This window comes from Rhinolophus hipposideros (assembly GCF_964194185.1).
Source record: "Rhinolophus hipposideros genome assembly, chromosome: 3".
Taxonomy (NCBI): domain Eukaryota; kingdom Metazoa; phylum Chordata; class Mammalia; order Chiroptera; family Rhinolophidae; genus Rhinolophus; species Rhinolophus hipposideros.
This window is the reverse complement of record NC_138049.1, coordinates 21,015,511-21,030,952: the sequence shown is the minus strand read 5'-3', so window position 1 is coordinate 21,030,952 and position 15,442 is coordinate 21,015,511. Positions and strand designations below refer to the sequence as shown.

At 35.8% G+C, this 15,442-nt stretch overlaps 1 protein-coding gene across 4 annotated transcripts in view; it reads left to right on the top strand.

The window, feature by feature from the left end:
* The window catches only part of ADGRG6 (adhesion G protein-coupled receptor G6), a 131,392-nt gene that overhangs the window by 61,228 nt on the left and 54,722 nt on the right, over positions 1–15,442 (top strand). For all 4 annotated transcript variants that reach the window (XM_081038530.1, XM_081038529.1, XM_081038532.1 and 1 more), the window contains exons 3-5: positions 4,320–4,661; positions 6,954–7,577; positions 15,344–15,412. In XM_081038530.1, the coding sequence (XP_080894656.1) occupies positions 4,320–4,661; positions 6,954–7,577; positions 15,344–15,412 (1,035 nt within the window). The remainder of the gene's footprint in view (positions 1–4,319; positions 4,662–6,953; positions 7,578–15,343; positions 15,413–15,442) is intronic.

Here is a 15,442-nt window from a genome sequence, read left to right as displayed (position 1 = left end):
AGACATTCAAATGAAGAATGTTGTTCACCACTTAACACTGTATAGGAAAAACAGTTATTCCATCTGCAGATCTGTGTTGAAAGCAGCTAAAATTGATCTCTTGATTTATCCCTTGAGATCTGAAACTCATGTTTTCGAGGGATTTTACAGAGCATAGTATTTGATTTACAGAGACATACTTGCAGCAAGAGTGGGGTAAAAATTCAAGTCTCTGAGATAAAAAACCCAATAAGATAATGGTTATTGAATCTCTATCTAAATGTTGTGTGTAAGTTAAGATAGGCTTTAGATTGACTGGGAGGTTTTCCATTTTAGGTTTGAAGCCCTTCAAGAATAAAGTTTTGTGCAAGTGTGCAGGAGTAAATTATTGCCAAACACTGACAAGCGTAGGCAAGAGTTGAGGGTAGAATTTGTTTTGTTGTTTAAATTACCTGAAAATTTTCTTTTGTAAGTTATAAGTATAAATATGTTACTATATCTGTCTTTGGGAACATTTTGAGCCAGATGTTTTGAGCTAGGTGGCTTGTAGGAGCTATGTTAACCCTTGTTTTACCAAGGCTTCATTCAGTGGCTACTTCAGTAGCCATCTTTCTAAGTTCCTTGCCTTTAAGAGAGAACAAATTACTTTCTTCATCAACTACCTCATAGTGTAGAAATTAATTGGCAGTGACATTTGCTCTAATAGGCAAACCCAAAGCACTATATTTTAGACTCTATAACACTCTTTACTAAAATACTTCAAAATTAGTCTCCTAAAACATAAATTTAAGGGTGATTACACTCTTTTTAAGAAATTGGCCATTGAAAATCATTGTCTCTTATGGCTATATGAGACGTCAGAGGGGTAGTGGAGGGGGGGAGGGAGGTTGTCACTGTGTGAATGATATTAATGTCTAACTATTACATTGTTTTGTGCACCCGAAACTAATAAAAAAATAAAGACAACAACAACAACAACAACAACAACATTGTCTCTTAAAACAGTACTCGAGTTCACACTTTGTTGCGCATTCATTAAAAAAAATATGTGGCAACTTTTTTTTTTTCTTAGAAAGACACTAGAAGAATCTTGTCCTGCTATCAATTATATGTGTAACTTTGGGCAAATTATGTAATCTATATTAGCCATATTTGCTTCATTTGAAGATGGAAGTGAAACCAATCCCCAGGGTTATTATGATGTCAAATGAGATACTACATGTGAAAGCCCTTTACTGTGATGTTATCTAGAAGTATAATGAACATGATGATATTGTGCCTAGTTTAACTGACATTTAATCCAATTAAGATAATCACTATTTAGTAGCACTAACTCTAAATGCTGTCTAGTTACTATAGATTAGAATCATATAGAATAGTGCTTTAAATGCTTTTTTTAATGAACGTTATGGTGTCTTCTTTCTCTTATATATCCCATCAAGTGCCTAAGGGGAAAGAGATTCTACCAAGGTGGGGTACTAGTTTTCCTCTCTTAAATTATGGATGCACAGCTTTTGTGTTATAGTAATGTTAATAATAGCTAACACTTAAACAGTGCTAATTATGGACTTTACAGTATTAACCCAGCTAATCCTCCCAATAGCCCTAGGAGTAGGTTCTATTATTACCACCAGTGTGAAGGTGGTGAAACTGAGGCACAGAAAGGTGAACTTGTTGAAGAGTCTGTAGTCAGTGTTATCAGTCAAATTGAATTTTCCTGTACCTTTAATTCAATTCTTAGGAAAAAAATTACAAAAAAGAGTATATCAGAATAAAGGATGTCAGGAACATTACTTGGGTCTCGGATATAGGGAATGGCATCTCATTTTGGACAATGATGCTGTCTGCATGCATATTAAGATGACACAGATAATTGTATCTTGTTTTCCTTCCTATTTTTCTCTTTTAATCTTCAGTGCCTATTACTATATACATTTTTTTTACTTTTTTTTTTTTTTTTTTTTGGGGAAGGGGAACAGGACTTTATTGGGGAACAGTGTGTACTTCCAGGATTTTTTTCCAAGTCAAGTTGTCCTTTCAATCTTAGTTGTGGAGGGCGCAGCTCAGCTCCAGGTCCAGTTGCCGTTGCTAGTTGCAGGGGGTGCAGCCCAGGAGTCAAACCAGCAACCTTGTGGTTGAGAGGACGCACTCCAACCAACTGAGCCATCTGGGAGCTCAGCAGCAGCTAAGCTCAAGGTGCCGTGTTCAATCTTAGTTGCAGGGGGCAGAGCCCACCATCCCTTGCGGGACTCGAGGAGTTGAACCGGCAACTTTGTGGTTGAGAGCCCACTGGCCCATGTGGGAATCAAACCGGCAGCCTTTGGAGTTAGGAGCAGGGAGCTCCAACCGCCTGAGCCACTGGGCCGGCCCAGATACATTATTTTTAATTCACTAGGATTACTTCTCTCTCTTGAGCTCAAGGTACAATAACGGGAAGCTAACCTTATCAGAAAGGCCAGTCATTTTAATCCCATGCCACGTATGAGTGGAGTAACCGAAGGAAGGAGCCCCAAAACCCCATCCAAAGAGATATTCCAGAGCTCATGCACCCCTTGTCTTTGGTTCAGACTTAGATTTTGTTTGACTTAAGTTTACATGCCATATTTAGTCATTTTCAATTTAGGCATTTTTCCATTCGTTTAGACTGTTCATTTTTTTCATAAATTCAACAAATGTCAAAGGTCTTTTATATGTCAGAGATGCTAGGAGGAGGAAGGTGGTGAATATGACAGCACCTACTCTCTGCTTGTTGAGCTAGAGACTAGTAGGAGAAGACAGAAAATAAGCAACAGTCTCACAAAAGGAAGTAACACAACTGCTCTGAATAATGCTGCCGAGGAGAGGAACACGGTGGTCCAGGGATGGATGAGGGAAGGCATTCGGCGAACACTTGATGATCATAAAGTGTTTTCCCCCCAGCTGTCTCCAGGCCCATACAAGATATAAGAGCCTTAGGGAGGAAGAGCAGAGGGAGGGCAAGTGAGAAAGAATGGATGGGGAGCAGTGTTGTCAAGGCAAGGCAGTGCATAGCACGAGGTGGACACGGGGTAAAGAAAACAGCAAACTTAATTCGAGCAGCATAACATGTACATTCTTGAATATATCACTGTATCATAGAAGAATAAGTAATATTTGTAATGACTACTATTTTTAAGAAAAATTATTGCCTATTCATTCTACTCAATCTAGTAAAAAAGGAACACAACAAGTATAAAGCAATTTACATTAACATGGTGAAAGCTATTTGTTGTTTGAAAATTTATGTGTCAGTTTTATGGCAGTGTCTTTGTTCAGAGTGTTGGATCAATGAGATTACTGCCTACTTTGATACAGATACTTGAAAGCAACACGAATATTAATTGCAATAGCATTGCTAGATAGGAAGACAGTAGACCTTGGTTTCCGGTTCCAGCTGGTGGCCAGGCCTTGGATAACTGAAAATTGAAAAATAATTGATTGTCTTACATTTTTCTCTACCTCTTATCACCATCTGTCATTGTATTATTGTTTGTTTATCCTTGGGACCAAAACTGAAGTGTAAGAATCATTCAACAGACATCGTTGTCCCTGTTTATTGGTATATACTAACTATTTAGAACAGTGTCTAGCATATCACAGGCACCAATAAATATTTACTGAATATTGATAAGTGACATGATCACACAACTATATAATTATCAACGGTGATAAACAAATAGGATAAATAATAGTACTTTCAAAACTATAAATATCCCACAAATGCAAGGTGATGCTATTTATTTGAATTTTAGAAAAAAATACAGTCTTCCAGATGATAACCTGTTTATTTATTTTTTGCATTGGTAGCTTTCTCTTTAAGCATTTATTTTCTAAGCATTCCTCTTGCTTTATATCCATAGTTTGTAATAATTGAGTTCTATCTTTATGGTTCTATAACCCCCATGAACCCAGTTCAATTACTCTATAGAGTAGAGATTCCTAACCAAGGTCAGTGAAGCTTTGTGAAACGTGTTGCCTCCTGAGGCCTCGTGTGTTCCCTAAAATTGTGTGCTAGTGTAGTGGCTCCCCTGATTTTTCCTGGAGAAAGTTCCCCTAACTTGCATCAGATTCTCAGAGTATATCACTCTCCCCGCCCCAGTTTAAGAACTATTGCTGTAAAATTTTGTATTTTTCTTTTACTTTTTGTTGCTTTATTGGTATTTCTTTTTCCTTGAGATGGTTTTGTTTGTCTTTTAATTTTCATGAATATGTGTTGATATTTAAAAATGTTTACTGTTTGTCCCCAGTATGTGGTATTCTTGGATTGTTGTATGCCTCTGATCCCAGTCTTTTTCTCTGTCTCTCTTTGATCTTGCCAACAGTGTGGGGATGTGCCAACTGCAGGGTTGTCCTATCCAACCCTTCTGGGATCTTTACTTCTCCGTGCTACCCTAACGACTACCCTAACAGCCAGGCTTGCATGTGGACCCTCCGAGCCCCTACTGGCTACATCATTCAGATAACGTTTCATGACTTCGACATTGAAGAAGCTCCCAATTGCATTTATGACTCATTATCCCTTGATAATGGAGAGAGCCAGACTAAATTTTGTGGAGCAACTGCTAAAGGCCTATCATTTAACTCAAGTGCGAATGAGATGCATGTGTCCTTTTCAAGTGACTTTAGCATCCAGAAGAAAGGTTTCAATGCCAGCTACATCAGAGGTATGTAAACCAAAGGCGGTGCCAGCCTTCTGCTTTCATTTAACATGTTCTGCAATAAACACAGGACCAGAAGACAGTTACGCTCTTTTAAGTGAATGTGAATGATTAGGATTAGAATTTAAGGGCAAGATGCTGTTAATATTCTCTGAGTATTCTCATTAGCAATATATAGTTACCAGATCCAAAATCTGGTTACAGTAAAGCTGGATTATTTTATATTGTTTATATGCAGAACATTTAAAGGCTGCTTGGAAGACATGAGATATTCCACAGCTAATAATTAAAATCTGGAAATGTAACATCTCTCCACTGAACATTTAAAACATTCCTATTTAGAATCATTTTATTTTAGGCGTTTAACATGTTGCCCTTTTAAGGAATTATGCTAGGAGACAAATATAGAAAATTAGCATAAATTAAAATTTAAAAAGAGGTATTTATAACTTAAGCTAATAGACAATATAACCTGAGGAAAGCCTCTTGAAATGGCCAATCAAATGTATTTCTCAGATTCTGGCATATCACAACATTTAAATAACTCAGTTCTTTCTAAAACCTGTCTTTGCTTAAGGTATTCAAGCTTTAAGACAGAGATTTAGTTGTACATCTTTTTCTCCTCAGTGCCTTAAGTAGATGTTATCTATCATGAAAAGAATCGAAACAGAAAGACACCACGATGAAAATGACTGACTCACTATTGTAAATTGTGTTTTTGGTGGCAGAGTTGTTTACTTTGTAATTGACATTAAATGTATGTGTTGGTCATTGAAAAACACATGCTTTCATTTTTCAAATAATGTTTTAAAAATGATGAGATATTATAGGGGATTTGAAAATAAAAAAGGAGGAAATTACAATATCTATACGAGTATATCTTTCTCTAGCCAAAAGCACTAATAAAATGTTGATGGACATATTTCCTTTTAGCCTTTATTATTTTAACAACACATACAGAATATTGGTTTCATATTGCATAAACATCCCTTTGGGTAAATAAATCTGTAAACTGCTTTATATTTAAAAAGTAGATAAAATGTAGGATGGTGGGAAAGGAATTATGGTTTTTGCAATTATTTTTAACCTTTTAAACTGCAATTACTTTTGCACCAACCTAATACATGATTCTATTAAATTCCATCATGGATTTTTAAGTAGAATATTTCTATTTTAATGAAGTTTTTACCATAGATTTATCCTTGGTGTAGTATTGAAATATATTCAAACTAGCATTCCTACAAAACCGTTATTAAACAGTATTTTTGAGGTGAGCGCCTTCTCTCTCAAATCAAAACGTTTCATATCTATTAGATTAGCATAGGGCTAAATCCATTGTATTATTTAATAATTTCACATATGTCACAGAAGGACTAGGCTAATGGATTTTTATTTTGAATTTATTATTCACATAATAATAGTAATCTATATTAGTAATCAATACTAGCTATATATTGACTATGGCACAGGCGCTGCTGTAGTGTTGTGCGGGTATTAACTTATTTAATTCCTGTCAACCACCTGTGCAATAGATGCCATTGTCCTTCACTTTGCAGAGGAAGAGACTAGGGTAGAGCAAGGCGAATAATAATGTCCTAGGTCATACAGAGCTGTGGAAGAGCAGGGATAAGAGCTCCATCTTCTGCCCTTGTAACCACTGTTCCCTCACAAACTAGGTCAAATACCCAGATGTAAAGGAAATGTAGCTTAACATTCCATTTAGTTTGTTGTTTTACTAAACTCCTTCTCCTCCATGGAATTGTCGTTGCCTTTATCTCTCAAATATCCTGGTGATGGAGAATATGAGTAGGACATGGGGTGTCTGAAGGGGAGAGGGTACCATAGTGCTTGGGTAGAGTGAAAGGTAATTGTTGAGGAAAACTAGAATGATTAGTTATTATCTTTAGAAATGATTTGAAAAGTAACGTATTTTTGAAAATCTTAAATATAAATAGAGCTTTCCTGAAACTAGTAGTTTTTTTAATTGTTTTTATTGGTTTTATGTTGTTGTTTTTTTTCAGTTCATAGACTAAGAAAAATACTTCTTGTTTGTTAAGTTGGCTGGCTGTAACTCAAGGTTATTAGAATTAAAATTGGTGGGGTTTCTTATTGCTGTTATCATTATTGGTTTAAGGTAATGCATCGGTGTTAGAGCGTAGATGGACAGTGGAAGAGGGGAGTGAGGGGCACAAGTCAATGAGTAGAGTGGTGGAGGGTTTGGGTATATCAGACATTTTGCTTCTCATTAGTCCATATCTGAAGTTAACATGTTTTATCTATCATTATCTTTTGTCCTAGTTGCTGTGTCCTTAAGGAATCAAAAGGTCGTTTTACCCCAGAAGCTAGATGTTTACCAGGTATCTGTTGCAAAAAGTGTCTCTATTCCAGAGCTCAGCGCTTTCACACTCTGTTTTGAAGCAACCAAAATTGGCAAGGAAGACAGTGAATGGATGGCTTTCTCCTACTCAAATGCATCCTTCCCCAAATTACTCAGTTTTGGAAAGGCCAAGAATGGCTACTTTCTATCTATTTCTGGCTCAGAGTGCTTACTAAACAGCGTGTTACCTGTAAAGGATAAAGAAGACATTTTCACAGAAAGCTTTGAGCAGCTCTGCATCGTTTGGAATAATTCTTTGGGCTCTGTTGGTGTAAATTTCAAAAGAAACTATGAAGCAGTTCCATGCGATTCTACCATTAGTAAAGTTATTTCTGGGAATGGGAAATTGTTGTTGGGCTCCAATCAAAATGAAATTGCCTCTCTAAAAGGGGACATTTATAACTTTCGACTTTGGAATTTTACCATGAATTCCAAAATCCTCTCCAACCTCAGCTGTAATGTGAAAGGGAATGTGGTCGACTGGCAAAATGACTTTTGGAATATCCCAACCCTAGCTCTCAAAGCTGAAAGCAACCTAAGCTGTGGTAAGTCTGTGGCATATTAACTCTTTTTTTTTTAAGCATTGTTCTATGAATATGTTTGTCAATAAGAAATTATACACACACACATGTATGTATAATTAATTATATGCATACATATAATTATACTATACATATATGTGTGTATAATACCTACATGTATGTGTGTATGTATGTACGTATACATGTATATAGTTGTCATTAATGAGCTCTTTTGATTTTTAAAATGTTAGCTGCTCAACTGTTCATAGTATACATTTGATTACAAGCCATGTTTTTCTTTTTTCTTTTTTTTTTTGAAAGAAACACAGGTTTATTCCCAAATTCCAGCAGTAAGGGAAGACAGTGGACTCCTTGTCACAAAGACTGCCTTCCCCATGTTTTTTTCAATCAAAGCTTTTGGTCCTACCATTTTAAAATTTTCTTTATGTCAAAAATATCACAGTTTATCACTAAGATAACAACAGTTATAATTATGTCTCAAATAGAAATGTTAACACCAGACTGAAACAAAAGAAATTAGTAAGTTATTGTTTTTAATCACAAAGAGGATACAGTGAAAAGTTGATCATTATCTCCTGGAATGAAATGTCCATGACATTATTTAAATAAACAACTACCACCTAAAAGAATAGTATTTACTCAGTCAGTATTAAATATCAAAACTGTCCAAATAAGGAAAATCTTTGATAATCAGGAATTATCACTGTTTTTTTTGAACTATTTTTCAATTTGTTTGAAAATGAACATTAGTTCTTTGTTTCAAAGACTCTTCTCTTTGTGGTTGATCTTTGAGAAACTTTAAATGTGGTATTATTTGAAGTAGCTAAATGCAAAATACTTAGGGAACTAATTTTGTGTAACAAAATTAAAATAGACTCCTATCAAACATACTCTATGTACATAAGTTAATTTTCAAAGTCCTTATTTTACTACAGGAGTGATCAAAATACAAGAAGTGGAAGTTTCATTATCACTTTTGAATGTTATATGACTAAATCTAAGGTGTTGACAATGTATATTTTTTAGTCACAGGGAAAACTCATTAATGGAGGGAAGAAGGGGCCTAATATTAAAAAGTAATATGTATGTGACTTTGGAGGGAATTCTATCAGAAATTCATTTTCAACACTCTGAACAAAGTGGGATCCATTGTGAAGAGGCCTCCTCCCCAGTTTCTGCAACCTGTGTTTGCCCTTCCGGCCTGGGGAACTCCTGTCACCTACCCCTCTGTGTGGGTAACCCATCTCTCCATGTGGTCATGGCGCTCCAGCAGATGTTAGGAGGCTATTAAGTGATGTCATTTGAGAGGTATTTCCTTGTGGGTTGTTGGAAAGAGGGTAAACCACGACCTGTTCCAGAAGGAGACTGCGGAACTTTGTAAGAGCAAATGGTGTTTCCCAGCACCAGTCAGTATGATTAGCCACAGAGAATTTTCAGGGACTCCTGAGAAGTCTTTCACTCAGAGAGGAAATTTGAGAAGATCAAGTGTATATGTTTGGTGTGGGATGGCGCACAGGAGAAGACACCCTGAACTTCCTACATTCAGGGTGATAATCTTTATTTGAGGGGCCTGTTCTCACCATATCCTCGGTCATTATTAAAAAATCATAATATAGACCATTTAACATTTCCCTTTCTGGGGGCAGATATTTGAGGATTATAAAAACCAAAACAAAAAACGAAAAAAGAGAAAAGAAAAGAATTTGGGTAGGTATATTAATAATTGCTAATATTTCATTTATACTGAAATTGAATACATATTGTATACTAGGTACTGTTTTAAGCATTTCTCATATTAACTCATTTCTTAAAACATAGATCCCCTGATGTGGGTTTTATTATTAACCCTATATTGCAGATGAGAAATCTGAGGCTCAAAAGGATTAAGGAATTTAATCAATGTCAATTAAGACATGACAAAGCCAGGAATTTAACCCAGAGAGTTTGGTTTTAGAGCCATGCTCTCTTAAACAGTATAAATTGGACTGTGCTTCAGAATAAGCAGGACTAGAAAGTGGGACATAGTACTAGAGTAGGTCAGTGAATTCTTACACCGATGAGAACTATGAAGGTCCAGGAACTCTCTCTTCTGGCCAGAGTGCCTTCTATGGGAAAATGCTAGTTTTCCAGGGTGTTAACATGGTATTTGATTTAAACAAAATTAATAAGGTTTCTTTTCTGCAATATAATGAAATGTAAGGGATATAGTATACAAGAGTTCCTAAACTTCTCTTAGAATTCCTGTAGACGAGGGATTGACAAATGAGGACAGCCTGTGGCAGGCCATCAATTTTTGTAAATAAAGTTTTACTGGAACACAGCCATGCCCATGAGTTTTTGTATTGTCTTTAACAGTCTTTAAAATTCCTTTCCCAAGCCTCAAGATTACCAGAATGCACCAGATACATACTGATGTAGTTCAGTCATCTATAAGTTTTCAAAATGATTTCATTGAAAGGAGTGGCACAAGCTTACACAGTCAATGTACTTGAATTCCTTTAATTTTTATAGTGGTTTTCTTGACATTCCATGATGACACTAAACACACACATTTCGTAGATTCAGCTATCCTGGACTGTTTCAGGAGTCATAATAGGAGAGGGAGAGGGAGTTTCCTGCTGCTTAATCATCAGCTTTGGGAGTAGAAGAACTAAGTCACTTATTAACTGACAGGAAATACCTGTGACACAGATTACATCTATGCTTGTTAGCTAAGCAAAACTTCAATAAATCAAAAAATAGTATGCTCTATTAACATTTTAATCTGTCTTCCCTCCCCCCCCCCCGCCCCAGAATATCGTGGCTTGCTCTTTATGGTACTAGTAATTTCCCAAAACTAATGATCAGTATAGTAATTCCATGCCTAACGTTACCCTGGCTGGACAATGTCTGTTAAACATGAACTTCTATTTCAGAATCAACTTGTAATAGAAAATGAATAGATTTTCCAAAAGTCTATTGCTAAGTAAATTTTCATTTGAAAATAAGATAGAACAGAACTGACTACATTTAAACATCCTGCTGTTTGTTTCAAATTTGCAATATACTAGCCTTTATAAAATCAGCAAATGTTTCAACAGCTTCAGAATTGGATTTTTTTTTTTTTGTTTTCCTAAACTGTTCTAAGTATATTTGGGGGGTATACCTTATTTAAGAAATTTTCATCATGGTTAATAAAAAAACATGTTTAATATTGTTAGTCCTTTTCAGAAAGAAATGCTTTATTTAGCAGCAATTCTTTTTATTTTCTAGCATCATTCTTTTTCTTAGGACAATTTTATTGAACATACTCAGTTTTATAACCTCCATGGATAGACAATTTCCCTAGCCTACTCTGTAATTATAGGTGAAAGTACTTGCTTGTGTTATGATTCAAGTTTAGATACTGGCTAATGTCCATCAATTTTCACAAAGAACAGACAGTGCCTTCTCTACTAGTTTTATTTATTTTACTGCTGACTGCTCTTTCCTGAGGAGTGGTACAGTATAACTCAATGAATAGTCTTAAGTTCAAACAAATTACATTATTTAACAAGCATTTATTAAGCACTTCCATTTATTAGCCCCTGTGGTTATAAAGATAAGACACAATTAATAAGTACCCAACTTTGTTGTTATTCTTTTCTAGAAATGTTTGGATTTGTACCAACTTTTCTTGTTATATCCAAAACTTTGTTCTTAATTACTAAGGCTTCATCAACTCTTGGATTCCTACCTTTTCATTTTCAGTTGTTATAGTTCTGTCCTTCATGGTTATAAAACTCTTGATTCACTATTGGCTCCTTCCTTTCATCCCTAACAAATTACTGAGTGTAGAATTTTTAGATTACTAAATTATTTTCAAATAATAAAATAAAGATAAAATCACTCTATCTTTACAAAGGCCTTTATTATTTGGAGATGCTTAAACTCTTTATGAGCATAAATGGTTTTCAGAAATAATTTTGTTTTAAATATATTTATTTATGGAAAATTGTAAAATTCAACTTTCGTACAGCTGCAAAGAGGGACTTGAAAGGAATTATTATTTTTTTCCCATTATAACTCATGCTGAGGGTTTATTGCTGTCTACTCTTATTTGGATTATCATTAAGTAGGGTATGAGATGAGTCTTTGGCTACACATCAATCTTTTTTACCACAACTTGTGTAAATAAATCATGACTTTCAGTAGCATAATTTTGGAAGAAAAGAGAGAAGAAAGAGTAACAGCTTTACAGCTTTTCATCAACTGCTCATTTTCAGTGATTACATTTTTTTCAAGGAAACTTGGGTCTAAATTTAGCAGCTAGTATTAAGTAAATGCCTTTAAACACCTTTGTGGTATCTGCAAAAATCAGTGAACATACATAGGTCACATTCTGAAAACAATTCTTTGATGATGAAGATATCATTATCCAGGAGAGGGAATTTTCTCTTCTTCCTTACATTTTCCTTTGTAAATCTGTTGGCCCTGGAAAATTACTAGCAATAGTGACTTTTTTATGTACATGTGCTGAACATAGAACTGGTTAGAAATAAAAATTTGTGTACACTTTTTGTATTTCATGTATTTATATAATTTGGTATCTTTGTAATGTAAGATTTTATTTATCAATATAATTTACATCTAATAAGGCTCGTCACTTATATTTACACCATTTTAACCAAAACAATCATCAAATTTAAGTTCCATTACTATCTAAAATCATATAAGATAGTATTCATTGAGTATTTATAAAGCAGTGCCAATTTGCTAAACTTAAAGTGTCCAAGAAGGAACAACTGATAAATATTTACAAGTACATCTTACCATTTCCCATGACAGTATCACATATTGAAATTTATATTTGTTACCGTACAATGCTACGGATAAAATGTTAAAGAAAATTGTCAAATATCTTACTGTAAATCATAACTCTTCTGATTTTCTTTCTTTCTTCCCATCTCTAAGCTCCTTAATATACTGCAGTGGAAATGTAGTTAGCCTTGAAACTTCTTTCCCACAATGTCCCCTTATCTCCCTTTGTCTTCCAGAGATACTGTATCAGTGCCAGAAGTGGCCTAAGGAGCCTTTCACTGCCAACATTGTGTGTAATTTGAGAGCACAGGAACTCCATCCAAGGGTCCCCTCTCTCGCATGCTCCAGTGGCAGAGATTTCCTCAGTCATTTTAAGTTTTAAAAGCTTTTTAATTTTTAGAAGTTCTTTTCTAAAACAGAGTACCTGAAGGAGAAGGGAGAGCATAAGTTAAATGTGATGGGAAAGAGTAATAGGCAGAAAACTTGCAAGATAGAATTCTACCTCAATTCTGTCTGAAGCTGACCTGAAACTTCTGCTTGCTCAACTGCTTTTATCCACAGTACACTTGCCTAAGTTTTGAATTTTCAAAACTCCCCCTTCCTGTCTCTACTTCCTTTCATAGCCAAGCTTCCTCTTTTCTCATTCACCCCTCAATCAAATGTTGGCAGTCCAGAGTTCATCACTCCCACGCTCCTGAAACTAATTTCTGTAGAGCTACTACCAAAATTGAAATGCAAAGTTATAGGCCTTCTCAGTCTTTATCATTCTTGACCTTCCTGGTACACTTCATATTGTCACACCCTACATGACATTTTCTTCACTTGCATTCTTCATTTAAAACCACCTTCTACAGGAGCTATTTTTACCTTCTCAAATCTATAGCTCTTTTTAAATAAAGTATCTGATACTTGAATATAGGAATATCTGTGATTCCATCCTGTTCTCTTTTCAAATCTACACTCTAGCTCCAGTGATCCTAGACACATCTAAGCTTCTGTTAGGTGTTTCCTGGCTAGACCTCTTATGAAATCAGGTATACCTGCCATGTATCCAGATGTCTCCTGGGCACCAGAGTTTCTATCACCAGACTTACCGGTTAGCCCACCCTGCCTATGTTTGCTCTTCCAGTATTTCCTTTCTCCTTTTATGAGGTCATTACGTACCAATTTCTCAAGTTGGAAACCAGAAAAAAAGTCTTCCATTTTTCCGATTCTTTGCTTGTTCTCCAATAAGTCACTGAATCCTATACATTCTATTTTCAAATGTCTTGTATCCATCTCTTTCTGTCCATCCTCACTGTGCTCATGATACCAAGTCTGAATTATTAACGTTATCTATGCTTCTTGGATCTCCCCTCTTTTAGTTGATTATGGAGCCTCAAAAGTGTTTGCAAATATAAATCTTATTTTCTTACCTAGTTTCCCTTCATTTTCCCCCATTTCCTTTAGGAAAGAGTTCAAAATGTGAGCAGTCATTCATAATGCATTCAGTAATTTACTCAATAACGCTTAGCACCCACCCACTATGTGTGTGGGATACACCATTGTTAGAAAGACACAGAGTCCCTGCACTCATGCTGCCTACATTCCACAAGGCCCTCCACATTGTTATCCATTACCTATGTATCTGATCATTCCTACCAATTTTCTACAAATAACCCTACTCCAGTAATTCCATGTTGTTTGGGTTCCCAGATATTTTCACTGCCTTTAGGTATGTGTTTAAGTAATTCTGTCTTCTAGACATATCCATCTCATATTTGTTGTAACTCTTCTTTGTAATGGATCACACTCTTCTCCCTTCGCTCCAAGCCCCTTCGTGTCACGTCCTTCTTTGGGTTGTTAAGTGCTCCCATCACTCTGAGAACTGTGAAGCCATCTCCCATTTGTGCTTCTCTGAAAACAGAGACATTGTCTTAAAGTATTATCCCAGCCTCTTTGCCTCAGAACACTATAAATAGTCAGTAAATTTTTATTGCACGAACATGTGAAGGTCTGTAATGAGAGCTTCTTGCCAGTTAACATCCCAGACTTGCCCTTAGGGTTGAGTCTTTCTGAATTAATGTGATTTCTTCCCTGGGCCAGGTGCTGGAGGCAATCAGTAATGAAGAAACCATGACTCCCGAAATGCTGTTAAGCTGGGGATGCTTCCTGCTTATGCGCCCCATTTACCTAGGCCTGTTTTGTTAGCTGATGTACCTGTTCTACCTTCACATCCTAGTCCCACAGGAAAGTTTGGGAAATGTTTAAACTTTAGAATGGAATCACTATTGCAGAAATGTCCTTTTAAAATTTAGTCTGTGTATTTATGTGTGTGTGTTTATTTATTCTCCTGTCTTTGTTCATAGTGTAGTATACTTTGAGATAAGTTAACCCATCTTCCCCAGCCTCAACCTGCTCGTAAAAGTCTGTGAATTGTCAGAGGGAGATTTAGTGCAACAGAGAACATCCACTACTCCTATTAGAAAATCAGCTCAAAACTTGTTTTTTAATGAGGATGAGTCAGTTAAACCTAGAAATAAATAGACACAGAGGCCACCTTAAAGTCATGGAAACATCATTATTTCCGGAATTGCAAATAGTGTATGCTAGTGCCTAGGAACTGAATATAGGCATTTTATGAGTGTTAATATCCAGGTTCATCTTTGAAACTTATCTTTGATGTTTATATTATTTCATTTGTGTGAATTTCCACCAGAGCTGTATAATTTATTATGTGAAAAGGCCCTGAACTTTTTATATAGACTTTTCCTTTCATGTGTCGATGGCCAATAAACTGAATTAAAGATTTTTAGGGATATGTCAACAAGTTGATTTTACATATGCAAAAATTGACACAAAGACTTTAAGAGAATTTATTGATGTTGGAGTATTACTGGTGGACTCTTCTAGAGCTGCTCCTACTATACCAGCCATATGATTCTTGATTATTTTTTCTGGATAATATTAAATCATAAGTCAAACTTGTATAATCTTCTGTGTTGATCAAGGTTCCTACCTGATCCCACTCCCAGCAGCAGAACTGGCCAACTGCGCCGATTTGGGGACCCTCTGCCAAGGTAGGGAGCCAGCGTCGTCATCTTCTGAAG